The 27,713-nt window shown below is 39.6% G+C and overlaps 1 protein-coding gene across 2 annotated transcripts; it reads left to right on the top strand.

The window, feature by feature from the left end:
- Positions 1-6,131: 6,131 nt before the first annotated feature.
- sparc (secreted protein, acidic, cysteine-rich (osteonectin)) lies at positions 6,132-27,101 on the top strand. 2 transcript variants are annotated; one of them, XM_074674939.1, is made up of 10 exons: positions 6,132-6,260; positions 17,409-17,474; positions 18,000-18,071; positions 19,781-19,883; positions 21,523-21,644; positions 21,773-21,893; positions 23,834-23,967; positions 24,609-24,757; positions 26,326-26,474; positions 26,676-27,101. In XM_074674939.1, exons 2-10 carry the CDS (start codon positions 17,418-17,420, stop codon positions 26,702-26,704), a joined length of 936 nt encoding a protein of 311 aa, XP_074531040.1. In that variant the 5' UTR covers positions 6,132-6,260; positions 17,409-17,417; the 3' UTR covers positions 26,705-27,101. The 2 variants fall into 2 exon arrangements, with proteins under 2 accessions (XP_074531040.1, XP_074531041.1); XM_074674940.1 differs by having other exon boundaries at positions 6,200-6,260; positions 17,406-17,474.
- The last annotated feature ends 612 nt before the right edge of the window (positions 27,102-27,713 follow it).

Raw genomic sequence — 27,713 nt, 5'->3', positions numbered from 1 at the left:
ATTGCCTGTCCAGATTTGTATAACCACATTTTATGTGTTACAGCTACTTTGAACTTGGCAGGAGTGTAACCTTTACAAATCCCTACAAACCTTTAACTTGAGTCTCTGTGGTCAGTCTCTGAGCTCATCCTCTGTGTTGGTGTAATTACAGTCTGTAACCCTCCATCAGGCTTTGTCTGTGTGTGGAGACTTGGTCAGGCTTATTCAGGAAATCACAGACTTCCCTCAACGCCCAGACACCTCACTTTGGCGTGTTTGGGGATTTCAGCTGGAGAACAAAATGTTCTAAAACACTCTGATAGAAATTAACTCACGGATTATGAACAAACAGGAAATTTCCAGAATCATAAATTAAATAAATCCCATTTTATTGCCACTACAACTAAATTTACCAAACTTAATGTTCTGCATTTGCAAAGGAAAAGGACCGAAGAGGCTTGGAAAGACACTGGAGAGACTCACATTTATACCAGACATGAGTAATCCTGACTAGCAGATACTCATGAGCAAGAATTCAAACTATCTCAAAGAAAACTGTCGTGAGGCCAAGGAGCAATAAGAATATGGAGCTAACTTCTGTTTTGTAGTGACAGACAGAAAAATGGAGCTGAAAAATAACTTTTATTTGAATGTACAATACTTGTTATAAGCTGAGGTTGCTGTGAAGTTCCCTATTTCTGATTTTATGCCTTCTCTGATTGGTCAACAAATGAAAGGAGCTGCTCACAGACCATATCATTTACACCTTTAAGTGTGTTCATATATGCAGGAAAAAGACCTGTAATTTATTCTGGTGTGTGTTTATAGTTTGTGCTCCTGCTGTTCTGAGCTGCCCCGCTGCAGCAGCAGGAGGAGGTGAAGGAGGAGGTACGATGTGACTGGAGGAAAACATCTCAGAGTGAAAAGGCCCGCTGTGCCTTGGCGTACAGTAGTAATCATTTTAAGAGGCGGTGTGGCTTTATAGAGGAAATAGTGGTTGAAAAGTAGCTTTGATGTTTGTTATTAGGTTGAAATATTCTGAGTCGTCTGCAGCCTTCATGTACAAACCCCCTCCTACCTGTACACCTGTACCTGTCTCTCATTTAGTCTGAGACTCACACTGTGAGAGTTTATTGCAGGTTTTATGCACAGGTGAGCTGGAGAAGGAGGGAGGAAAAAATCTCCTGTAAAAACCTTTGAGGAAAAAATGGAATACACTAAGTAGCCGCTCAATTATCAAGCTTTTGCTTGTCTCATCTTTTTTTACATTTTTACTGGAAGAGTGAAATTAACTTGTAATCTAAACTAACCACAAAAGTAGGTAATTTTAGTTATTTCTTTGTTGTTGCAATGCTTTGGGGTAATAAATCTAATAATGCCGGAAAACCTCTTTATTTCCATTTTAAATGGTGCCTGGTTTTTAAGGAATAGGCATTTGTTGGATGAGCAGAGAGATGATGTGAAATGCACCCATTTATAAAATGCTGGTCAGTATATGAATAATGAATAATGACTGCATAGGAGCTGAAATATGTTTGTGTACCCTGCAAAAAAAAAGAAAAAGAAAAGAAAAAAAGAGATCTTATCAAGTGTTTTTGTCTTATTTTCAGTGGAAAATGTCTTTTTAGACTTGATATGAGCCACATTCACCTGACCAGTCCATATAAATGTTTTGTTTTAAGTTCTTTAAAGGGGCTGTGAGGAGTTTGAAAGTAATCTTGAAAAAGTCTCCCTTCTAGATATATGTCTGATCATAATCCACACTTTAAGATGAGATTATCAGCACCAGTATTGCTGGTTATAGGTTATTTTGAATTGCTACTTCTTAGCTGCCAGTTTGGGTCATCCAGGACTAGATTTATTTAGTCATAGATCTAGGTTTCTATGACATCACCACGCTGGTTTAGTAGTGAGGAGAGATTTTTTTTAAAAAGAGAGATCTGTGTTTTTCTCTGCTAAAAACTCTTTCTGTGACTAATTTTGTAGTGATGGTGGACACAAGAGCACAACTGTCAGACAAAAAAAAAAAAAAAAAAAAAAAAAGCAGTCTAAAAAGTTGATCAGCCTTTAGCGCTGGCTGTACCACTCTATAACACAGGGGTTAAGCTGTTTGTGATAATGTTCATTCCAACCCACATACAGCAGTTATTCTGCAGTGGTCTGTTCAAACTTGAGAGTCTATCAATAAAATGAAGAGTGAGGTTACGTTAGCTCTGATTGGTAGATGACTTGCAGGACATAGTTACACATTACAGATATGTCTTAGAGCACTGGACTGCCAGCTGTGCTAAATATAAACGGCTACTAAACTATTTACAAACTGACAGTGTTTACTTGTCATGTTCGTCAATAGATACTTTCAAACTATCGCTTTGTAACTGAACTGATAAATACCTTACCTCAGCGCGTTTTATCCAGTAAAAAGTTGTCTTGGCCAAAGAGCAACTGTGTCTTTCCGATCTCCATTTAATTCCTAAACAAACACAGGCCTAGCTAGAAGTAATTAATGACAGTGAGCAGAGACTCAGGGCCACAGGGTGGCGAAGGAGAGCAAACAAAACAGATCCTCCTCATAGCATCTTTTTGATACAAAATGGACCTGAACTGCTTGTAACAAGTTAAAAAAAATCTGCTAGTGGAACAAAATTAAAGTTACTATTTCAAAGATAAGACATTGTTCTAGTTTCAAGCAAATTTTACAGCAAACTTTTCTTGATCCATTGGCAGATTTCTTTTACTTGTTGCAAGCAATTTAGACCTAATTTTTGTCTTAAATAACTAGAAACAAGATATTTTTCTGAACTGATAAGTTTATTGTGGCTTGTATCGGGTATAAGAAGACAATTTTTACATGAAATGAGACAAAAACACTTGATTAGACTTAATTTTTTTGCAGTGTTCCAAACATTTTTCATTCTGAAGTTCAGATTTACATTTTAAAATGTGCCCTTATGAAGTTTTTCTGGCTTTGGGTTCAGCCTCAAGTGGACATTCAAGGAACTGCAGTGTATCACACATCTGTGTGGCTTAAGTTTTCAATAATAGGATCCAAAAAAAAAACCTTTGGACTGGTATCATTCTAAGTTTTGAAACAGCCTGGGAGGTCTCTGAGAGTATTTAAATATCAGAGCCTCTGCAGTCGTTCAGGTCTCAACATGGTTGAACCTGCAGATGGATAATTAAGCAGGTAATTGCAGCTCTTCACCTCATCCTCTCCATCAGGCATGTTCACTCAAATACAGAGAGACAACTGCCACGTACACAGATAGAGGGAGAGGGGGTGAGTCAGAGAGAAAGGGGAGAGGAGTGAGGAAAGGAGGAAGAAAAGGGTGTGAGAAAAGGGGGGAATGAAAGACAGACAAGGAGACAAACTGAGTCAGAGTGAGAGAGGATAAGTGGTGTGGGAGGAGAAAAGGGAGAGTCTCACTGTTTAATAACACCTCCTTCCCCCTTCTCCTCCTCCTCCCCCTCTCTCCATTGCATCGGCTGGTCTCTGGCTTCCAGGCAGGATGGAAAACGCCACGTTGCATCGCAGACTTTTCCTCCCTCCCTTCCAGCTGTTCTTCACATCAGCTCTGTGGGAACAGACAGAAGCAATCAACCAGACCAACAAAAAAAGAAAAAAGAAAAAGAAAACACAGCTGAACAAAACGCACGTGAGTGTTTACACAAATGAGAGAGGACTGGATTTGAAGTTGGATTGCTCCTGTCTGTCAGTGGTTAACAGGTGTTTGCAAAGTGAATCATGAATCAGTCTGCCATGGAGGAAATTTTTCTCCGGCAAGCTCAGAGGTTGCAGAGGAATCTCCAGAGGATGAAATTTTTCAGAGCTTTACAGGAAGCACTAGAGATTTAACATGGTTATGAGTATGATGCAAAAAATGCAAGACGCCATCTACCATCCACATGGGAACATTCAGTACAGACACAGTGCTTTACTCACGATTTGCGAACACTTAGATTCATCAAATTGCTCCAGTGAGCAGAGACTCAGGGCCACAGATTTTATGAAACATAAAATCAACTTGATTATGTTCCAAACTTTAAAGTCCCTAATTATATAAATGAATGTTAACCAGGGCATGTCTGACCATGTTTTTTAGGTAAAGCAGCATACAATCTTGGTAGTAATAGCGAAGTAGTTGGTTTAAGATTTTTCAAAGATGTTTAAAGATGTTTTATAGCAGTGTGACAGATGACCATGAATGCACAATAATGGATATGAAATAAAGGAATTAAAAGCTCGTATTTTTTTTTGATCAGAAGTAAAACAGGAGAAGAACTGAAGACCTAAAAAAGCAATGAGGGGTGTTCTGCTGCCAGGTTGGAAGATAGGGTCAGCTGATCATCCAGGCCTGCCTAAAAAGACTCAGGCTCTTTTCCTAACTACTTACTACACTAGCAGTGTATATTATTTTGACCAAAATTCAGTATGCAGTAGGTAGAATGTGAAAACTTGCAACATCTGCAGTTTGCCAAAAATCTGTGGATGTCCGACTGATCCAGGAAAATTTCCTCAGTATGCAACACACCAGTCTACCTGGCATACTGTTTCCCACAATGCACGGCGCTAACGCTGTTTGTCTATGCGGGTGGCAGGTTTAGGCGATTTTTTGCCATCTACTGGAATGAGTCGGCATTACAACTACAATACAACAACACTAACATTAGATGGTCCATGAGATAGAAGTGAAAAAGAATGAAAAAGAAACCCCTTTTCTAGTTGTAAAAGAGTTGTTTACTTCTACCAGTTCATTAAAGCCCATATAAACCAATAATTACCTTTTTTAACCATATGTGGGTTGTATGGAAGTGTTTTTTCCATCAGCAGTAAAAATCAAAAGTCAATCCCTTTCAGAATTTTTGAAAGAAACAATATAACATAGATTAAAAATCAAATGATGTTTCTGCTGTGATATTGTTAACAAAATAACTAAAATGTCATGATTTTCCTAAAGTTTCTTTTGTACATTTTTAAAAAAGGTAAAACATGAAAAAAAAACAAAAACAAAACAAACATCATCAGCTGTTGCTCCGCCTCCTGAGACTTAAAACCAGAGAACTATACTACAAAACAGACCTAACAGAAAAGTCATGCTACGCACTACATGCAAGCAGTAAGCGGGATCCAGTGCCACATGTAGTATGTAGTAGGTGGTTTGGAAAACAGCCTTAGTCTAGTTGAACTCAGGTATAGGTGAGTCACCAGGAATCACAACAGGAAGTTACAAAATAAAACAGGAAGCACTGTGATGTAAGAGATATAGCATGAATCAAACACACAGTATTGCATGATGTGATAAAAAAAACCAATTCCCCTCTAAAAAGGAAGACTATAAATCTTTGTTTATTTTTCATGTTGGATTACACACTGTTTAAAAGTTGCTGTAAATGTCTCAGTAACTTACACTGTCATGATTAAAGATGCTATTCTGTCTGTTTGGTGAATGAATTCAAGAGCAAGAATAGAAAAATAATCTTTCTTTGGAAAGAGAAACAGTTTGTTATATACAGACGAAGTATAGATACTATTTATAGACACTGAATCTCTACCAACACCATGCCTGCTGCCTCGTATCTTGGCGTGACCTTTGACCTCTCACCTCAGTGATGAAGGCAAAGTGAAAATTAGAAGCCCAAAAGAGGGTGTGTCTTTAGGTCAAAAGGTGAACATCAAAGACATGTCGAGCCTTTTTAAATTTGACTCATGCAGTCCTCCTGTCTGCAAACAATCTGATCACACTGAACATGAAACGACTAAGATTTAATTTATTTTTAATTCAGACACCAATGCTGATGTTGGGCTACTTTTATTTCCATCTGGGTGTTGACTTTCACAGTATTTGATCAAGACAAAAATGTAGCCATACCTTTGCAAAAAGATGAGATGAATTGTTAATGGTAACATTGGCGCAGGCTAAAAGGAGAGGAATAATTACAGAAGGTGCATATTTATGGTGCTTTAAGTCTTTTATAAATAAGGAAACTACATGTTCCAGCTCAGACTCCTGTTCAGAAGATAAATGTCTCTGGTTATGATCTGGGCCTCGAGTTGAGATGAAGAATTAGTGATGACAAACTCCGCCTCCCAGAGCAGGAAGCCTGAGTGAGTATGGGAGGGGAGGGAGGAGGTTTGGGTGAGGGGGGGTGGGGGCTGTTCTCTGTCCTAACTGGGACGTCCCACTGGAAATGTCTTCTGTGTTAACTAGTGAGGCTGTCAGATCGTCCCGGCCCCGCACACTGCTGACTTCTCCTCTGGTCCCTGCTCTGCAAAGCTAAAGGTAAGAGCACTCACTCTCCAAGAAAACTACACATTCTGTCATTTAACAGCAACTACAAGAGTTAACAGTTCACTTCTTAGTCTGCAGGAGGGAGAGAAGGCTCAAAGTACGTGGAAACTTCTTGCTGAAGTTGTACCTTTCACTTCTCTACTCTGAAACAAATCATTTCTGAGTCAGGTGTGATCAGTCAGCTAAAACATGGTGTTTCTTTTTCTGCCTGTCAGACTTAAATTAACTTGGCAGCGTAATCTTTTCTCTTTAGTGTTTGTCACACACATTTAATCTGCTACAAACACAGAATTCAATCTAACTTTAAATTTTCACTCTTGATCACCTGCAGCAGATTCTCTGGCAGCTACCTGCAGAGCTGTTCCTCTCCTACTTTTTTTTTTTTTTTAACAATTTAAACAAACTGAAACTCACTTTACAATGACAACCATCTGCTTGTAAGGGCTTCTTCTGCTGTGACTTAAAACCTCAGTGAACAATCTGCTCTGTTATTATTGCTCAAACAGCTGCGAGGGAAATCACTCCCTGCAGGTAAACAAGCTGTGATTATGAGGATTCGTTCTCTGTGGAGGTATTGTGTGCCACATCGGCAACAGGAGAGGGGGAGGAGGGAGAGGCAGAGGAGGAGGAGGGGGTTCAGAGGGATAGAGAATGGGGGTGGAGTGAGATGCAGACTTTAGAAAGTTTTATGTTTTGTTTGAGGGTTTTGAGGGTAAGGGTTTGTTATCTACTGTCAAACAATGAGTATTTTGTGAATCAAGACATGTTTAGCTTGTACGCAGAAACTGCAGCTCTCTGTGCGTCTCTGGAGAACTCTCAGCTTTGTAAACAGATGTCTGCATGGTTTGTCAAAAGCTGTGAGAATAAACACTGAGAGGAAAGCAGAAAGAGAGGAGGAAAGAGGAGGATAAACGTGGGTGGAGAGGAGCCAAACAAAGGCCGATAGAAAAATGGGAGCGTTTCTCTGACCAGCATCTCTCCTTCTCTCACTCCCTTCATCTCCCCTCTGATTACTCCCTTGTAAAGGAATGCAGGTTGCCATAGTGATCGATGACCAGCTGTTTGAAACGCTCTGTTAGTTCGTTCAGACGCCTTCAAGTGTCAGGACGTCACAGATTAGCTGAAAGAGGCTGAAATTCCTGCATAGTTCAGGCGACTGTTGGTCCGCAGCTGTTCATGCAGCATACAGTGTCAACACTTTGTGTTTGTTCTTTTCTTGTTTCAACACGACAATCCTCTTCTGCACAAAGACATGTAGAAAGAGTTTTCTGAGTTTTAGAAATCTGCACCCTCACTCTTTCTAATGCCTCTGTGATGATTTTAACCAAGCTGAAAAAGACTTTATGAGCTGTGGTTTAATGTCCGACACTCTGAAATGACTCATTTCATGATCAAATATGTCTGACGTACTTTTGGATCAGTATAATAAGAAAGTCAAAGTCTTGGATTGTTGAAAACTGTTTTTCAAAAACCTTTATTGGAGTTTTTTCTCTAAAACCTTGGTATGCAGGTCTCCATCCTCCCGAAAATGAGTGTTTTGCTGTTGTTCTTCTGCTTTTTTATTCAAGCTTCACTGTGCATGATGCAGTTTTGCTCTTGAGCATACTGTTTTTTCCCCCTGTCTTATTTATTCTGAAGACAAAAAATATAAAAGCCTTAAGCAAACATGTATGCAGAGATATCTGTGAGGGATCCCTGTCATTTGGTCCAATCTGGTAATACAGAGCTTGATCTGGTGGACAGAACTTGAAAACATAAGCCTTTTGGAGGAGAGATGAAATGTCTTCCACCAAGTCCAGATCCTTTAAGTAGATCAAGCTCGATATGTATGCATAAAGTTATTCTTAAACATGACACACACATTTTTTTTTATACTTAAAGTGTAAACCTGAAACATGAACCTGAGGTTTAAATTTATTCACATTAGAGAATCAGAGTCATCACAGCCTGTTTCTAAAGCTGATTCAGTTTCAGTCTTTTGAGTCTGTTGAGGAACCTTTGAAGCTTGCTGTGCACTAAGAAGAGACAGTTCACACTGAGCAACAACCCATCTAGACTTTGACAGTTGAATAGTTGTGTAAAAAAAGAGGGGAAGAAAACAATAACCCTGTTTTCAATCTTATATTCACCTTCAGTGGTTTTCTCAGTGCTTTTTGTCTTTTTCAATGGTGACCTATGGCACTGAGATTGAGTTTAACATTCAAGTTGTCTCAGTGTTGCACAGTTTTGTTTGGGAGAAATGATCAGGATCCTTTAGCTAAGTGTCCCCACTCTCCAGACTGGATTACTGCTTAAAGAAAAATAAATGCTATCACCGTCTTATGTTCCCACATTAAGTGCTGCTTTTCTGCACCCGTCACACCTGTCGAGAACTTTTCTCCGTTTTCTTCAGGGAGACTGAAGAACAATGTCCCTGCATTAGTATGAGACCGAGCTTCTCTGGCTGCCTAATTGTTGAGGTGGCAGGTTTGGACTGAGATGGAAGGAGGAGGAGGAGGAGGAAGAAGGAGGAGGAGGAGGAGAGAGGGTGTTGGCATTTAAGCTGAGGATACTGGGAAATACTGGGCCAGCTTGGCACCCTGTAGAAAAACTCTAATCCCCCGACAGGAAGGAAGGATTGTGCAGCTGTCTGGGCTCGACATGGAGGAGAAAGAGCTGGAGTTTGGTGTCAGCAAAAAGAGACAAAAAGGGTGAAGGAGAGACGGGAGGAAAGAGAAGAAGAAACAGCAAAACAAAGGGATGATGGGTGGACTGATGACTAAGGAAAACAGAGAGAACAAGTTTGGGTATAAAGAAAAGATAGTAATAAACAAAGGATGGAAGGAAATAATAATCCAATAAAGTGGTGAACAAAAGCAAGGATGAACTGCTGACAGATGAGTGAGTTCAGATTAAAACAACCAAATGAGACTCTCCACTCTTTAATCAGTCAGGACAAGTACCGTAATTCTCTTTCCACTTCAGCATCTAGTCCTCTCTTTTCTTGTTTATCCCCTCACTAAAGCTTTAAAGAAAGCCACATTTGTTTGTTGAACTTCAAGCAAAAGTTGCAAAACTCATCACCGCCTTTGTGGCAGGCCGTGAATGACATGCACAAAAACTTTATGGAAATGTTTCTAAATCCCTATAATTAGTGACGTAAGAGCAACTACAGCCATATTTATTTCTTTTTCCCCCTTGACCTTTAATTAAACCACCAGGAGAGTTACAACAGAGATCAAAATATTCCGACATGTTAGTGTGATGAGGTTTTATACACATGACCACAGACAGTTGACGTCTTTTGGCCTGAACAGGACTGCAACAGGTCACTGCAAATGACTAAAGAGATTAACCCAGAGGATCTGCACTGAGATGCATTTGACAGGTGTAACTTAAAGACAAATACACTGGCTGTTGGAACAGTAGAGCTTTCATCTGAGGCAGTAATGCACAGTAATGTTAACGAATGGGGGAGTGGGAAACTTGGTCCGAGAGGTCATGTGAGAAAAACTCAGGTTACAATTATCCCCGTCTTTCTTCTTCCTCTTTCCCCATGAGTGCTCCTCCACTCCTGTATGTCTGTTCGTTCTCTTTGTGCTCAGAGACTGATAGGGATTACTGCTGGACTCTGAGGCTGTTCTTTGTCTTGGCAACCCAAAGGGGTTCCCCCCCACTGCTCTCTGAGGGAAACTGAAATTGTCAAGTGTCAGGTTACTGGTTTAGGAAGTAGCTTGGACAGAAAGAGACAGATATCTGATACATGAATAAATGTTGCAGCAGGAAGCACTGAAATCAAAAGTTGCGCGTATGTAAACATTCCCCACTGTTTATGATGAACCAACTCTACATACTATTTGCCCTTGAATTATTTTGGTGCACGGTAGAGTCTGCAAGTGTTTCAAGTTACCCTTAAGTGGATATCTGAAGGTACACCTCATGTTTTGAGGGTTTCTGTTTCATGGTACCCATTATTTAGGGTGAACTCAAATAATCTGTCCATTGGAGGGGTAGAAGCTTAATAAACAGTATGTATGAGGTGAAAAAGAGAGTCTGTTTGTTGTGTTTTTCAGGCAAGGAGATAAGAAAAATGGCTTGGTATGTTTCAGGGTACCCTTGAACAGCTGTTGCTTTACTTTTTAGAGTACCTTTTGAGCATCCGTTGAAGAGTACTTCTTCTTTTTTGAGGTATCTTTTAGAATCTGTTCAAAGTGCCCTTTGATACTTTTATCAAGTGTTATATGTCTAATTTCTTGTAGCATCTACCTCGTGGTGCCATTCGGTGTCTGTATCAAAGTACCCTTAAAAGGAACCTCTTTAAGATCTCCTTCAGGGCAGCTGGTATTCTTAGCATTTTCTTGGTACCCTAGTATCTGCTCCTGTAGTATCCTTTAGCAGTTTTTATTGACTCCTTACCTCAAAAAGTTCCTTATAACATCTACTTCTTGGGGCCATTTGCTGTCCGTATCAAGGTACCTGTCTGTTATAAGGTATCTCCTTGAGATCTCCTTTAGGTTACTCTTTGATATCTAGTTCTTAGTACCCCTGAATCTGTTTTTATTGAAACCATACATTTGGAGTCTATCAAAAATTTTACCTTAGCATCCACTTAATGACACCATTTGGTGTCTGTATCAAATTGCCCTATAATGACTATTATAATGTAGCTCTTCAAGATCTCCTTCAGGGTACCCTTTGGTATCTGGTTCTTGGTACCCTGTAATCTGCTTTTAGATTATCCTTATGCAGTCTTAAATGACTCCTTACATTTTTGGCTAGCAAAATGTACCATACAGAGCCAACCTCAAATACCATTTGGTGTCTGTATCAGGGTACCTCTTTAGTATCTAGTTCTTGAAACCCAAGTATCTTCTTTATAGTATTCTACGACAGTTTTCATTGTCTCCTTTGGAGTCTGTCAAACAGTTACTTAGATAAGATGAAACTTTAAATTATCATATGACGTCTTCTGCAATTTTGCATTAGATTACAGTAGGGGAACTTCTTTGCTGAAAGATTTTAGTTTTTTTTCTTTTTTTCTCAGCACTTAGTAAAGGCTAAGGCTCAAACAGTCTTTTTAACACAGATCTGACATTTGGCTCCCTTTAAACACATATGAGGTCCAAATTGTCAAAGACAAAAAAGTTTTAACTTTAAGTTTTAAGATAGATAGCGCCAGATAGTTTTATTACACACGTGTGTATTTAACAAACAAAATCTATTTGTGTTGTCTTCATGTTTTACATTTTACACACACTTGTTCATACACAGCCATCCAGAAACCAGTGATATAAGAGATATTTAAGATTTTTCCACATCAAAATAGTTCTCTGTCTGCAGAGCTCAATATAAACAGAGGAAATCACTGTCTCCCAGCCTGCACTGGATATTTGCTTCTTCACAGTCCTTTGCATGCCAGAGTTGTTTGTCTGCACTGTTTGCTGGCAGGCCGTCAGCTTCAGGTTGTTTTTTTCAAGCCCTACAAACCTGTCTGCTGTGTCACCAAGGAGGAGAAGAAAGAATTCCTCTAAATCTGCTTCCTTTAAAGGGCATCTGGAGCAGAATTAGATGCCAAAGGGACCCCGAAAAGATAGATATTAGAGAGAATGTGGGAGATTTCTGTATTAGCAGCAGCTCCAGTACAGGTTGTTTTCCTCCATCCAGAGTTTACAGATGCTTACCTAACTAACCTCCCAAATTAAACACATTTGAGGAGAAAAAGGGCTTCTTTATGAGCCTGAAGTTTCCCTTTTAGCCCAGGCCATGTTTGATTATGAGAGCAGCTTTCCAAATAAAATAATTTGTTTTGCTGTTACGTCAGTCCGTCAGGCCTCCTCCTCCTTCCTGCAGAGAGCAGCTGAATGGCTCTGCAGCTTAACAGGAATATGTTAAAGAGGACACACTATGGGAACATCACGTCCCTCCAAATCAAATACTTACCCCACATGTTTTGGAGATGGGACAGGTTTTTATTTCCCCTCTTTGCCTGGACTCAGAGCTCTTACGCCCTGTCAGACATGCCACTTATAAGAGTGTGTCATTACGAAATTTCCCGTAAGCAGAACACCTTGGCTTTTTTTTTAGCTCAGTCTTTGAGAAGTGTCCTTGTGTGCAGGTTATTTGGAGACGTCACCGTCTGTATCCTCTGCCAGGGTTGCTGTATTTTTCCACGTCCAACCTGCTTAAGACTTCTCATCACTGGACCTTCAGAAACAGTGGTCACCATTATAAAATGACTTATTAGGAATATGCTTTAATAAAAATTCATTCTGTATCTTACCTCCATGTTTAAGGTACGTCATAGATAGCTGTTGGAATTTTCCTTTAATCTGACACAAACATTTATTCTTTTAGCCTGTTATTGTCTAAATTGTAAAATCACGAGGTGTGGGAGAAAAATAAAAACAAAAAATCAATGTATCTGGGATTTTGGTTGACAATATCAAAATTGTGATTCTTTCTCAAAAATATCTTCTTTTTCTTTTTTCTTAAAATCCAAATTCTTCATTTTAGTGTTTGCTTATAAACTGGATTACCACTTTTCTCCAGGAGAGGGTGAATTTTTTTCTCTCACACACGTGATGCACATTTCATAAGAAAATATGGCTCCTGATATAGCCTGTATCATCATTATTAACTTTTTTTCACATGGCCTGGTATTAAAAAATTGAAACTGAAAATTCAAAAAATCAATCACAATTTAAATTGAATCAGCAGCCCCAAAAACTCGTAATAGAATAAAATCGTGAGAATAGCATATCGGCCCAGCCCTAAAAAACACGACTGATAAAGCGTAACTGTACCACCAAGTTAAAGATTTTTACTTCCTTTGACTGACATTTTCCGTATGTTGAGGACAGACTGCACAATCTTTGTGTCTTTTACATGTTCACTGTGTCAGATTAAACAAATCCAGAGCCATAGAGTCTTACCATGAGCTGACAGACAGACTGAACAATTGTCCCAATCATCCTGACTGTGATTTCGTAGAAGAAGATGCTGGCTATCAGCAGTTACTGATGGGTTACTGAAGTACGTTTCCTTTTCTTGAGTCTGCAGGATATTGGTAATGTTTAAAGTCACATCTTCCTGGAGATTTAGGGATATTGAGGCTATAGCTCTACAAACTGTTAATGTGACACATACTTCCATCTCACAGTGCCAGCATCATGGTTCTTCTTCTGTATTTCCATTTTGCTTGCTGACTCCTGTGATGTGTTCACACCATAGACTGTTTTATACATGGACATAGTCTCTGTGACATCACTCATTTGTTTCTGATGCAAAGTTTTGAAGCTCATCATTGATGGTGGCCATATTGGTCATTTTGAACTCAACCTAGTTTTCATTGAGTTAGGATGAGATAGGATCAGACAACTACACACATGGCTAACTACTAAGTGAGCCGTGCCCCTATATTGGAAAAACCCAAACCTTTTTGGAACCAGACTGTAAACATATCTTATAATGTTGTAAAAATTGCCCTTTTTTTTTTGGCCTGGTGTGCATGTTGTTTCTGGTCTTTCTGGAGCTAGCCTCAAGTTGGCACTCAAAGAACTGCAGTTGTAGCATTTCTGTGTGGGCCTCATTTCTCTGAGACAGAGGACACCTTTTGATTTATTCTTGCATGCAGAGCGGTCTGCACTCTCATTGCTCTGCATCAGACATGAAGAAACACATTGCAAAAGACAGAAAAAAACTCAAACAAGCTAGATTTCAACATGAGGTTGGATTGTTATTCACTATGTACAGCACAGAAAGAAAAACAAACGTTTTTTTTTATACAAATCTAGTCATATGTTGTAATTCTGTACCATATTGTATTGTATGACCACTGAAGAAAAAATTGTGGCATCAAACTTATGGCCAAAGTCTAAAAAATGTAAATATTGCTGCTGTAAATGATTCGACATGGACTCTGTCACGTTCTGACGGCTGTATCTGATGATAAAACTTGTAAAAACTTGCACTTGAAAAGGAATGAAAAATAATAAACAGGAGATGACACGACAAATCAAACACATCAATCATTTCTGAGCTTGTAATTTAGACTATTTAAGGAAACCATGGGGAAAAATATGTGCCTACAGGTGAGCCATCAATTTACTCTTTTGTCCAAATGTCAGGGCTTTATTTGTGGCCTGAGGGTTCATCAAACAGCATACATCAACAAAATCTCTGTTTGAGTGAATGCAAACTTCCCCACCTCTGTCCAAACATGTCGCCCTATTTAGGCACTGCATGCCAAGAGGCCTTTCTTGGTTTTTAAGGAATCACAGCAACCAGCGCAGTGAAAGAGTACCTCCAACCCCCTAAAATGTCAAGTTTGTTTCACCTCAAGGCGACATTTTTAAGAGTCGTGGCATTTACCTCCAATTTCTATGTGACTAAGACGATAACTGCTGCACACGTTCCAGAAATATATTTCAGAAAAGTCCAAGAGGAGATTGGAAAGTTTTGAGTTATTGCTTGGCTAAGCCTGCTGCCAATGCAGGAATTCCTGCCATTCTGAGCCCTGTTTTGTAAATCTTATTATCCCTCTGCTGATCTCCTGCAGAGTTCAGTTTATTGTGCAAACTGTGTCACTTCAGACTGAAGGAATGCCCCAAAGAGTAGAGAAACAACAGACACAATCTGATGTCTGGTTCTAGTGGATATCAAGCCAAAAAATACAAAAGCACCTTAAAGGAAAGAGGGCGAATCTTTAAAGTCAGCCTTCCAAGGATCCTGCCCTTATGTGCCACACATGCTTTGATGTGAAGACGATAAGATTGTTTCTGGATGTCTGGGTGAAACATCTGACTTCATGGAGGCAGAGAGGGAGATAACTAATGGAAGAGGACGGAGGAAGACGAAGCGACGTCATGCTCCATTACCCAACAAAGACACCCTTATTGAGCTCTTCAGATGAGACACGATGAAGGAGGAAAGGCAGTAATGGAGAAAGGGTTCATAGTCCAACAATGGAGGCTTGGATCAGATGATGGAGAGAGGAAGACGGCCTAGCAGACAAATGGGCAACTCGAAAGATTTCCACTGAAGTAGCACTGACAGCTCAGAAAAAAAACAATCTTTCATGTTTTTCACTTGGTTTGAGCCCAGGAACCAAAACTTCATTCCCTATCTGCATGAAACAATAGAAACAAACCCATGCTGTTGTTTTTTTTGTAGATATAGCCTTCTACTTAACCTTCTCATACAACTGAAAGTGTATCCTCTTCCTTGGCTCATAAATCCTCCACATCACACATCAGGGTCTTACATAATCAGCTACCGGTCTACAAATGTAAATTTGTCTTTGCAGAGCTGTGAAGAGAGTAATTTTTCCAAACAGAGGCATGTGGAAACACGAGGAGTTAAAATATGCTGCCTCAGGTTGTGGAAAACGCTGCTTTGAAAGTACACAGGACAGAAGCTGTTTGCTCGCCTGTTTTCATCCAAATGTCAGACTGTCCCTGACGCGTCTCTGAAGTCTAATTTAGTGCAATCACCTTCTGTGATGGTTTTGATTTGTACTTAAGAACCAGAGAAATTCCATTTCAGTGGTTGAAATGGTGTTCAGCAAAAGTCTGCTCAACAAAACCACAAACAGCCACAGACAATTTCAGCCTGAGCTGCCAGTAAACACTGAAGACACTGAGGGTTTTTGTTCAGAAACTGGAGAGCTTCCATTAGTCTGCAGAGAGAGAAAGAGAGTAGGGTTACATGTTGTGTCCAGATGCTTTTGTTGTTTTCAGAGAAAGTGTCAGGTTTCATGAAAGAGGGGTTGGTTATTGTTTCTCCTTAATGAACTCCAATTTAGATTCAGATTTTTTTTTTGTTTTATCTGTTTTGTCAAACTCAGACGATTGCTGTTCTATTTGATTCATCAACAAGTTTAAATGATAGGAAATGGTGCTGACATTAGCCGAAGTTTTGGCTGGTGGGACCTGATAAGGAAACAGAAAAACTACAAACTCATTTGTCATTCTTGATGCAATGAATCAGAAACACGCTACACACTTGTGTGATTTCAGATTCATAGCCAGATTACAGAGGGAAGTTAGCCCACATTTTGCCCCTCAGGAAGTAAGCTGTAATTTTTATTTATTTATTTATTTATTTATTTTTTGAGAAAATGCTGATAAACATCAGTGAGATGCTAGATTTTTAAACCCAGTTCTGATCTCTAAGGAAAAATTTCCACATCAGGAGTTCCTCAAGGTACCATCTGAAGACCCCACTATGTTTGACAATTTAGCAAGGCCTTTTTTTTCCATCTAAAGGAAAATTTACATCTGATACATTCACGAAATGTTTGATTCAGGCACAATAAGGGTAAGTTGTCCAGATTTCTTAGAAGTTGCTACATGTGAGCATTAGGTTATTTTCTTTTAAAAATAATTAACCGCGTAAGACCCAGCATCCACATATGTGGACATTACATATATGCCTCTCAGACCCATGGTACTTAATTTTTTAAAACCTTGCCATATTAGCCACACATTATTTTTGGTGCAATCACAACATTACACCCATTTTGGTGGAAAAAATAAAAAAATAAACAAATAAACAAACAAACAAACAAACAAAAAACGTGCGACTGAAGTACAATAACACTAATAAACAACTAATAGAGAACTTAACCCAAATAATCAAACTTCCTGTGCAAAGACCAAGTTTGGGTATTATACCTACTAGGTCTTACTTATCCCAAATAGCAAGGAGAAATAAAAATTGCACACAAGACAAAAGCTCGGGTCTGAAGAGGTTAAAGTTATATCAGGGGAGTGCTGCAAAAAAAGCCATGGTTTCTCCACTTCAGATTGGTCAGTCTTAAAGACCATCCAGCTTGAGTTGAACATTAGCTCTTTACTTTTGCGACTGCATTTGCACCTCATCTGGTATCATTTCAGCATGCTTTAAGAAATGACCTTGGTTGTATACACTACAGAGTCATCCAGCAGAAATCCCTTACCCTGCTGCTCTGCTCCCAGATTTAATCAAATTCAAAGAAGACGTGCAGTCTTTTGGTTTCTTCCCTTGTGACGGTGTGTAACGATCAAACACGCTCTTAGCAAGTGTAACTAGATCCTGGTTGACGTGGATTTGCTTAATAACTGCTTTGTTCAAACTGAAGCTTAATGTGCCTCACCTGTTGTTCTCTTTGTCTCTCAGCAGACTTTGAAGATGAGGGTGTGGATTGTCTTCATCCTGTGCCTGGCTGGCCACGCCATGGCAGCTCCTGTGAGTGATACTGCACGTGCATGTGTGTGTCTGTGTGTGTGTGTGTGTTTGTGTGTGTGTGTGTGGTCTTCTCTTTTTCCTTATGAGCATGTTCCTCCCTTTGTGTGTTTTCCTAAGTGTGTGTGTCTCTTCCTTTCCACCTTTTCCTGTGTGATACTCAATTCACGTGTGAGAGTTTCCCTTTTTGGCCCTGGGATGTTAGTATGTGTGTGTGAGAGAGTGTGTGTGCTTGTTAATTGTGTTTTCCTATCAAAGTGAAGTCCAAGCACATGAGAATGTGTGTTTTCATGGCTTTAGTGTGCTGAAATATTTCTCATTCATTCTGCTTGTTGCCCCATGTGGGCATGAAGATCCAAAGTATGTGTGTGAGTGAGCCAGTTTGTGAGTCTCCAGTGTGTTGTTGTGTTTCAGCACATATGAGTGAGATCATTGTCTGCTTCTGACCTCCTTTTACTCAAGTGAGTTTTTTTTCCCTGAGCACAATACACACATTTGTTTACAACTAGTGTCTTGTGTGTGTCCTAGACTGAGGAGGAGCCCATCATGGACGAAGCGCTGGTGGCTGAAGAGCCAGTGGTTGAAGAGCCAGTGGTTGAGGTCAGTCCAGGTGTTGTGCTTGTTGTCTTTTTTTTTTTTTTTTTTTTTAAATAAAATCCTGTAAACATTTGAGAAAATGAAATCTCATTACGTTAAATAACAATATTTTAATTAATCAAGCAATGAAGATTTTAAAAACTGAATCTTTCACAAACACACTAATCTGACCTATTTCATTAAACTGCTTGCAGTGAAATTCTTGGCTCATTTTTCTTGTGCAATAAGGGATTATTATTCTCAGTCCAGGTCAGCTCAATTTCAATTTTATCCTCAAGAAATGAGATAATCTGGATCAACTGTTACTTGTCTTGCTGCTAAGGTTTCCTGCCCCTCTGAAATACTTCACAGGATTTTGTTTCGTTCCAAGTTCTCAGAAAAAAATATTGTGTGCAGTCTCCTAATAATCTATTACTCTTTAAGACTTTGAAAGTTTGGTCTCCCCCTCTTTCTTGTTTAACTGATTTCCTTGGGAAACTTGACCCTGATGCTTATTGCTCTCATGTGAGTTTCATTTGGCGTCTGTTATGTTTCCTGAGCCTCACAGCTGCTCGCAGAGATCATCTGATCTGTGATAGAGCTTTGGGGTTTCACTTTTCCAGCTAGAGAAGTCTTTTTGGCTGTACTTCTTTGTTTTTCACACCCACAGCTGTATGACTCATTTCGTCAGACTTTGATGGAACAAATCCATGAAACTATGATGTAAACTTTAACTCAGAAGCTGAATATTTGGTTAAACTATCACACTTGATGGATCCCAGTTATGATAACTGAGACATCCAAAGATTGTCCTTCTGCTAATTGCTGATGCACTGGAAAATGAAGTAGCAGGTGTCAGTTTTAAGCGATTCAAGGAAAGAAGAGTCAATACTGTGATGTGTAGAAAGCTGTGTCTTTCCACCAAAGCAGAATCTGTTAATGGAAAAAATCCTGGCTCAAAATTAGCACCAAAACCCGACCAGCCTGTTTGCCAAGTTCCACCTAAACTCATCCGTTTTATCTGAGGCTTTTCTGAAATCTTTTCCACAAACAGACAAGGCTGTAAACATGTCATCCAGCTCTTTCAATAGTTTCACCTTAAAAGGAGAAACTGAAGTTGATTTATTTTAACAAGGGCTTCCTTTTACATTTCTAATAGAGCACAATGTCCTCTAAAATCCATTAAAAACAGAACTAATACAGTGTGTCTGTGTAAAACCATTGCACTGAGACTTCATGAGAACGTTTTATCCTTTCCTGCTCCAGAGGTCCAGCGGGACCAGATATCCCACAGCTGTTAATTTTAGCCGCCCATCAGCCCTCCAGCCGGTCAGGAAGCCATTACGTTTTTCATGGCTTCACCACATGTGGACCCAGCTGCTTGTTATTGTTGGATATTATGGTCTCTCTGCTCCCAGACTCTGTTTGGCCTTTAGGGAGGAACCTTCTTTAGTGGTGACGTTTAAACTTTTTCAGGAAAACCAGGGATATTTAAGCGGTTTGGTTTAAGTGGACATCCTGCAGAAATAGACCCCGAAGAGCATAGCAAGAAAATCATCTGCTGGACCAAATCTAGGGAGTATAACAAGAAAACTGAAAGAGGGACCCTAATTCCTCCCCCTCAGTCACATGGTTTGATACCTTTGGACCCAAATGACTCTGCATTCCTTTGCATGTGGGTCACCAGGCTTCAGCTGCTTACAGTCTGACCTTTGACCTCTCATGTTTCCCAGGAGCCTGAGGTTGGGGCCAACCCCGTGCAGATTGAGATTGGAGAGTTTGATGAGGCCATCGATATTGCTGAGGAAGAAGTTGTTGAAGATGTTGTTGCTGAGAGTAAGTTCACAAACACACACTTAACCCTGTTGTTGAGTATTATGACATTGGGCCAGTTATCTAGAGGGTTACCCCAACTTAAAGTGATGATGAGTGGCATTTTCCATGTACTATTTACAAAAGAATGATTGATAAAGTGTTGATTTTCTGCTCAATATGAGTCATTACTGCCCTCAAGTGGCCAAAAAACAATCAAAACATAACTAACAAAACATAACTAACAAAACAATAAGCTGCTAAAAAAAAAAACTAGTAGATGGTAGAGTGAACAAAGCTATGCCGAAAAAAACTGGTGTCTGTTCTTTGTAGACTATTAAGAAGTAAAGCATAATGGTAGAATTGAAAAAAAAATGTTTGTTTTCAAGTTACAATTTTGTTTCTGTTAGCAAAAAAGGCAAAACTGACCCGAAGAAAGAGTTTTTTTTTTTTTTATAATACATGCACAAAAGTTAATCAGTTCTTTCTGTAAAACGTCTCTCTGTTACGCAACATCCCCACACTGGTATGAGTAAACATATCATCACAGCTTTAGCTTTCCTTTACAGAACATCTAGATTTAAACACTCTGAATGAAAAACTCAAACTAAAACTTCCATAAACTTTTGTTTGACGTTGGATTCATCTGCGGCTTGCTCCTCTGCCCTCCAGCTACAGTAAACGAGTGTGGAGGGCTCAGTGAATCCTCAGACTGGCAAATGAAACAGCCGTAATAACAGTCTGCCTCATTCTGGGAGGAGACAGCTGTAATTACACGTTCCACTCAGATTGAAGCAGCAGTGACTGAACCACAGACAACACCAGCAGCACGGCATCAGTCCAACTGTACAAACTGTTCTAGATGAGCTGTCTAGGAAGATTTACTGAACTTCTTTCCTTCTGCTAAACACTAAAAACACCTGAGTAGAAAAATACACCAACTTATACCCATCGCTTCCCTGAAGTAGTGTCTAGAAAAGCTGATAGTTTGAGTTCCTTATGTTCCTTCCTTTCCAACACAGTGGAGTTAAATGGTGAAACATCATCAGTGATGCAGACTGCAATGAAGAAATTCTCTGATAACAGTTTTTATGGAATGTACCTGAAAAGTAATTGACAAAAAATGTACAATAGTTTATTGTATCTGGGTTTTAAACCAAAAGGGCGGCAAACACCACACAGGGTTTTCATTGCACTTCTAATCAAACACTAGCTTTACAAAACTTTACAAAAACTAAACATTTATTATCAAGCAGCACCTTGTAAGAGGTATAAATATAAAGTGTGTGGTCATAACAAGAAGTGTCTTAAAAGTGTTTCAGCTCTGCTTCTGTCCAGTGTTTTCGTTTGCTTCTCCTTTATTATCCCAAGCACTTTCCATGACTTATTTGGCAGCTCATTAGAGACTGATATTTTCTCTTCTTGGACAAGCAGCTGCTTGAGTCTGCCTTTTGAAGACTTTTTCCTTCTTAATGAAGTCATCTTGCTTGTTGATGCTCCCACACATGAAAACATTTGTTGGGTTTTCTTTTGGCAAGACAGCACTTAAAGACAGAAAAGTATTCATGTCTGGATTTGGTCATGGTGTCCCTGTTTAGCTTCTGTGTCTCTCAGAAAGCTGGACTTTGACTTTGCTCTAATGTCTGGTTTATTTTTTCCACAGATCCCTGCATGAACCACCACTGCAAGAAGGGCAAAGTGTGTGAGGTTGATGAGAGCAACACACCCATGTGTGTGTGCCAGGACCCCTCCACCTGCCCCGCTGCCGAGGGAGAGTTCGAGCATGTGAGTCCAGCCAAACATAAAAATCACAAAAACCACAGAACTAATTTGGATACCTGGAACATTTGTGAGATCTGGACTCCAATGAGGCCTAAAACTCTGGAAACTTATCTCTACATTTTGTCTCTCAGGTTTGCGGTACTGACAACAAGACCTACGACACCTCTTGCAACTTCTTTGCCACCAAGTGCACCCTGGAGGGAACCAAGAAGGGCCACAAGCTGCACCTGGACTACATCGGATCCTGCAAACGTAAGCTCTAAAACTCTGCAGCCTCTGCTCCAAATTAAGCCTTGACCCTTTTTGTTGTGCATTGTTGAGTTCTCCTGAAAGTTACAGAAAATTCCACGACTGTGCATGTAAAAAGAGCTCAACCTTCAACCAAGTCTAAAATATTTCTACATCTGCTGCACTCAAAAGATCTTGAACTTATTTCAGGAATCGGGCCTCTTCACAAACGTTACATAACAGTCAGTCAGGACATTTTTAGTCTGCAAACCAAACCTTCTGTATTTGAGAGCTAAATTTGATCCAATGCTGCAGATGAAGCCTTGAAATACTCAGTGGACAGTCAGTAAATGATTCAAACCATCATCATTAAGACCCATTTTTTTCTCTGACTGGATTAAAAACTGTAAACAGCTCATTAAAGTATAAACTTTACTCCAGGGATTATTTAAACTGTTCTGAGTCATTGCTTCATCGGGTCTTTAGAGAGACCACTGACTCCACCCTGGGTACACCCGTCTAAACAGGACCAGATGTTGATGTTGGCTAAGGAGGCAGGAAGAGCGTGCATCCAAGTGGCTTTCAAACCTGTGAGCGGTTTATGCTTTAGATCTGGACTGGTTCTGCTGTAGACACTGGATTTTGGAGGCTGTGACAAGACTGGAGACAAAACAACATGTAGGAAAAAAAGACTCCTACCATAAATTACTGGACCCATACGACTCCTATTTGAAACTTAACCCCTTTCTTCCAAGATTCATGAAAAAAGGACCAAAAGGTCAAAAATAAAAATTGAAAAATTAACATCTTTGGGGTTAAAAAAATATTGTGTTTAAACAGTTTAAAATTTGACAGTAGGTTATTAAATCAGGGATCCATTTGTAAGTCAGCTACAAGAAGGGAGACCTTTCTAAGCTATTAGAATGTGTCTCATGTGAAGATTATGCAGAAGAAAGGAAGTGCTGCTGAAAAGACAATTACTTAATCCTTTTAAATTTGTTTATGTTCCTCTGATTATTTATCTTGTTAACTGGTTGTTATAATGTGCTGCTTTAAGGTAATCTCTGGTGGTGTTTGGGTTTGTTCCCGATAGAGGATTTAGTACTGAATCTTAATTTCTAAAGTATTTTACTATTTTAGTTTTGATTTGGTGAATTCGTGCAATAAGCTCAGTGGATAAAGCTTCCCTCAGAGGTGTTTGTGTCAGTGATCGACGTCTAGAACTGAGAGTGATGGGTGGCTCACACACTCATGTCTGGCCTGCAGGCCGCAGCTCGGCAGAGAGAGGATCTGTTCAAACATGTGGGCTGCATTTCTTCCGCTGTTCAAACTGAACATGTCATACACGCAGTGAGAGATTAGTCTGGGCTGGAGGGCACAAATGGAGATCCAGGTGCAACAGAATTTAACAGGTTGCAGGCTGATGAAATTATGTAAATACCTGATATTTTTTTTTCTTTATTACAACATAAAAAATTCACTCTTATCTTGAAATTTCTCTTTCTTTTGATTTGGACAGTGACAAATTAAAGGCATGACCTTGAGTGCATTATCAAACATTTGAACTTTATCATTAGATCAGAGTAAAAGTTATTGATATTTATTTCTAATGTAGTAGAATAAACAATATTTTACTAGAGTGCCCTGACAATGACCAGCAGAGCAAAGTTACAGGGAAAAAGACACATAATGATAATAATAATACAAAAAAGTCAACATATCCTGGATCACAGAACTGCAAGAATCAGTTAACTCTTCAAAGGGGTCTTGATTTGTATCAAAGCTTCCTAGTTTAACGAGATACACCAGACCAATTAACAACCCTATCATCCATTCATAAATGGAAATTTGCATTTAGAAAATTATGACTGATGATAAAAATGGTAAATAACAGTGGTCCCAAGACAAAGCCCTGGGGCATACCGTTGTCAATGTATTAATAAGATTGTGTTTTCTTCCTGCAGTCATCGAGCCCTGCATGGACACCGAGCTGAACGAGTTCCCCCTGCGCATGAGGGACTGGCTCAAGAACGTTCTGGTGACTCTGTATGAGCGCGATGAGGACAACAACCTGCTGACCGAGAAGCAGAAGCTCAGGGTGAGCAGCTGAAACATTTCTCTATCACTGGATCAAAATGTGGCTGTCATTTAATTCAGGATGAAATGGGAACAGAGTTGACTTGACAAACAAGATCATATCCAATTGTCTAGCAGTGGATCATAAACATTGTCTTCTTATGTAGTATTAAACACACTGGAGTTAGCTCATAAAAAGCAAAGTCACATCCAAAAAGTTTAATAGCCTTATTTACAGAGACTGGGAAAATTTTTCGGATTACTGTAAAGCTATAAACCAGAGACAACTTATGCACTGCCTGTAAAAGTTTTATACATCACACTACTCTTTAAGCTTAAAGGAGATGCAACCAGAAAACAGGCTTTCAGGCAAGTTAAATTGACTCACCATTTACAGCAGCTGTTCTTCATAGATGCAAATGCAAGTGGTTTGTTCTGCAGACTTTACAGAGTGTTTATATTAACCTCAAAAGAGAAGGGCTAAAGAGAATGATTATCAGCTATAACATAAACATTCAGGAGCACATTTTAAGTTGATTCATACTCTTGAGTGCTTTTTCCCCTCCCTTAAGCTCCGGCTTGCTAAGAATGCTGCAAGAATATAAACATCATCCAACCAGCTTTTGTGTTTTAAACATGGAGCGTATGTTTTTAATCTTTCAGGTGAAGAAGATCTACGAGAACGAGAAGAGGCTGCAGGCTGGTGATCACTCCCTGGACCTGCTGGCTCACGACTTCGAGAAGAACTACAACATGTACATCTTCCCCGTCCACTGGCAGTTCGGCCAGCTTGACCAGCACCCAGTCGACGGGTATGTAAAGACGCACCAAAACCACGCTCTCATAAACAGTTACACCTAAGAGAAGTCTGCGTCTGTCTTCCACAGAGAAAAATGAGGTGGAAAATAAGTCTGGTTATGTAACATCACTGTGGAGTCAGCACTTCAGAGCTTTTAAACCAAAATATCTATGTTGGTTGAGCTTGTGGCAGACAGAGAGCTGATTGGTTTCCAGTGAGGGTGATGCCACTTCTGATCTCAAACCACAAACAGATGGATCCAACAGAAGCAGCTGCTGTTTGCATTTTATGACAACATCTTCCTAACATGATGAAGTGGCTGCTGGACTGGAAATGCACCAGCAAGAGCTTCAATTTGAGAAGTTTTTCCATTTGCTTGGATTCATTTCCAGACAAAGAAATACAGAGCTAAAAAAAGAAATATTAAAGTCGAGGAGGTCCAAGACACATGGTTGAATGAAACCTATTCAGATTTTTTTTTTAAGTGGCACATAGTGCAATTTAAAAAATAAAACATTTAACGTGACATGACTGAAGGTACCTTCCTGGGTTTTGTTGTTGTGTTGACCCAAATAAATTAAACCAAAATGTAATTTAAAGAACATGGACTAGAATAGAATAGAATACAATACAATAGAATAGAAAATGCTTATTTTATTCCTTGAGGGGAAATTCAGGAGGAGTCACAGCAGCAATCAAGAAAACAAAAGTAAGAAAGTTTATAGAACTCACAGCAGGTGAAGCTCTTCCAGCATGGCGTTGGTGTCTGATGTTAGCTCCATTAGCCATGTCTGTGAATTGCATGATGCTACTCTGCCTTCTGGTATTCCCTCTGTTGCTGGGTTAGCACAGCTAGCTTGTCTATCTTAGAACTCACATTCCCAATATAGGTGGATGGAAGGACAGGTCCATGTCGTCACTTCGTAGCTCACACCTGAGAACTAGCACGTCGTCCTCACCTACTTCTCCTCACCTTGTGGGAAACATCAGGCTTTGCACCAGTTAGCATCGGCTTGCTACAGGCCGCTAACAGCAGATTTTACATGTTAACAATACAGCCATGGTTACATGCAGGATCTCCAGACAAACACAGGAGCAAAAATTGTTAAATTTTACTAAAGATAAAACCACTTTGATGTCCATGACTGACAAATGATTCATGCAATCATACAGAGAGATGAAAAAATAACTAGAAATGGACAAGGAAGAGAGAGCTGCTGCAGCCACAACCAATAGGGTGGCCCCTAAGCCAAGATAAAACCCGACATGTCATCACTAGTCAGTAATGTAACAAAAGTGCCCAGCCTGAAATGTAATAAAAATAAAATGATATAAAACCCCAAAATATAAAAAGTTGTTACATTCTGGGTGAAAATCCTTCCATTTTGGGCTCAGCATCGTGACATTCTGGGCCAGTTATTAATTTTTTATTTTTTTTTTACATTTCAGGCTTAGGACTTTTGTAACATTTTGGGTCATTGTTACTTTCAACATGGACAGGAATCAAATGTGTTTTTAGTCCAAGTAACTGTGCATAAAACCCTGTTCACACCTCTTGCTCTTGTGCCTTCATACCACCAGATACCTGACCCACACAGAGCTGTCCCCCCTGCGTGCTCCTCTTATCCCCATGGAGCACTGCACCACCCGCTTCTTCGAGCAGTGTGATGCTGACAGCGACAAATACATCGCCCTGGAGGAATGGGCCAGCTGCTTCGGCCTCAAAGAACGTGAGTGCCAATGGCTAAACAATAGAAACACTATTAATGAAACCATATCTACCTGTGTTTTACATTTTAAAAACGACGCCCAGTTATTCAAAGCTCAAAGCTGCTGAGCAGTTATAAAACAATGTTCCTGTTTGAGCAATATTTTTGCACTTATGTGAGAGTAAACACAGACTAATGGATGTTTTGTCTTTGTGTTTGCAGAGGACGTTGATCAAGACCTGGTCATCTAAGCTCATCAGAGCAGCAGCAGCAGTTTGACAACTCCTAGTCGCTACTAACGGGACAAGGTGCTGATCCCTAAGTTAAAATAAGTCACAGTAACGGTGCTAATTGCAAATTATTTTTTATTTTGTTTTTTAATAATGACCTTTCCTACCTATACCACTAAAAAAGATTTCAAAAGAGAGAAATGTGCACAGTCTGTACTAACCATCACGTTTTTTAAATTCTCTTGTTTGTTGAACAAAAACAGCCAGTTAAGAAAACTGAAGACCTCTGATGTAAATGTATGTTGCTGACAATATTATATATACTGTCACATGTTCAGGGCTTTAATTGGAGATCAGTTTGAAATATTTTCTCGAGGAGACAAAACTGTAAAGATGAAAATAAAGTTTCTAAATAAATGCTCCCTCTGCTTGCTTCCTACAACTCAAATATCCAGTTTTTGCACTCTTTTGGTGGTGGGCTCTTTTATCATTTTGTGTATTTTGGTTGTTGACTACTGCGTTCAAAACTGTTAATTGTTATTTTCCATACGGATTCTGTGTCCAAGACGAGGACACACGTGTACTGATATTTGAAAAAATAAAGAGTATATATTGTTTGGACCTTTAATGAGGGGGAAATCTCGCAGGCTGAGAGTTTTTCTCATAAATAACATGTTTCAACACTGACACTGAGAGCATAAGAAAACTCTTCAATGAATAAAAGACTATGAAACGACCTGGGATTCTCTGCATGCATTCATATCTGCCTTCCTTCTCCTCTGCTGTGGAATTTGATGTTGAGATGATCTGACAGGCTATCAGCACGGCCCCGCGGAGGACATTTTGTTTACATGCAGGACTTCATGCTCAGTAAAAGTACAGGGAATAGGACGCTGAGATATAAGAGGTATTTCTGTGGCAGGCTATCCTCTCATTTTATCTCATGCAGTCACTGTTTTGTGTCAGATGTCTTGGTATGCTGCCTTCGTGCAGCTGCTGTGCTTGTAAAAGCATCCCTCGTGAGTTCAGT

This window comes from Halichoeres trimaculatus, unplaced genomic scaffold, assembly GCF_033239565.1.
Source record: "Halichoeres trimaculatus isolate MK-OKI-2021-1 unplaced genomic scaffold, fHalTri1.1 fHalTri1_scaffold_7, whole genome shotgun sequence".
Taxonomy (NCBI): Eukaryota; Metazoa; Chordata; class Actinopteri; order Labriformes; family Labridae; genus Halichoeres; species Halichoeres trimaculatus.
This window is presented reverse-complemented; position numbering and strand designations above follow the sequence as displayed.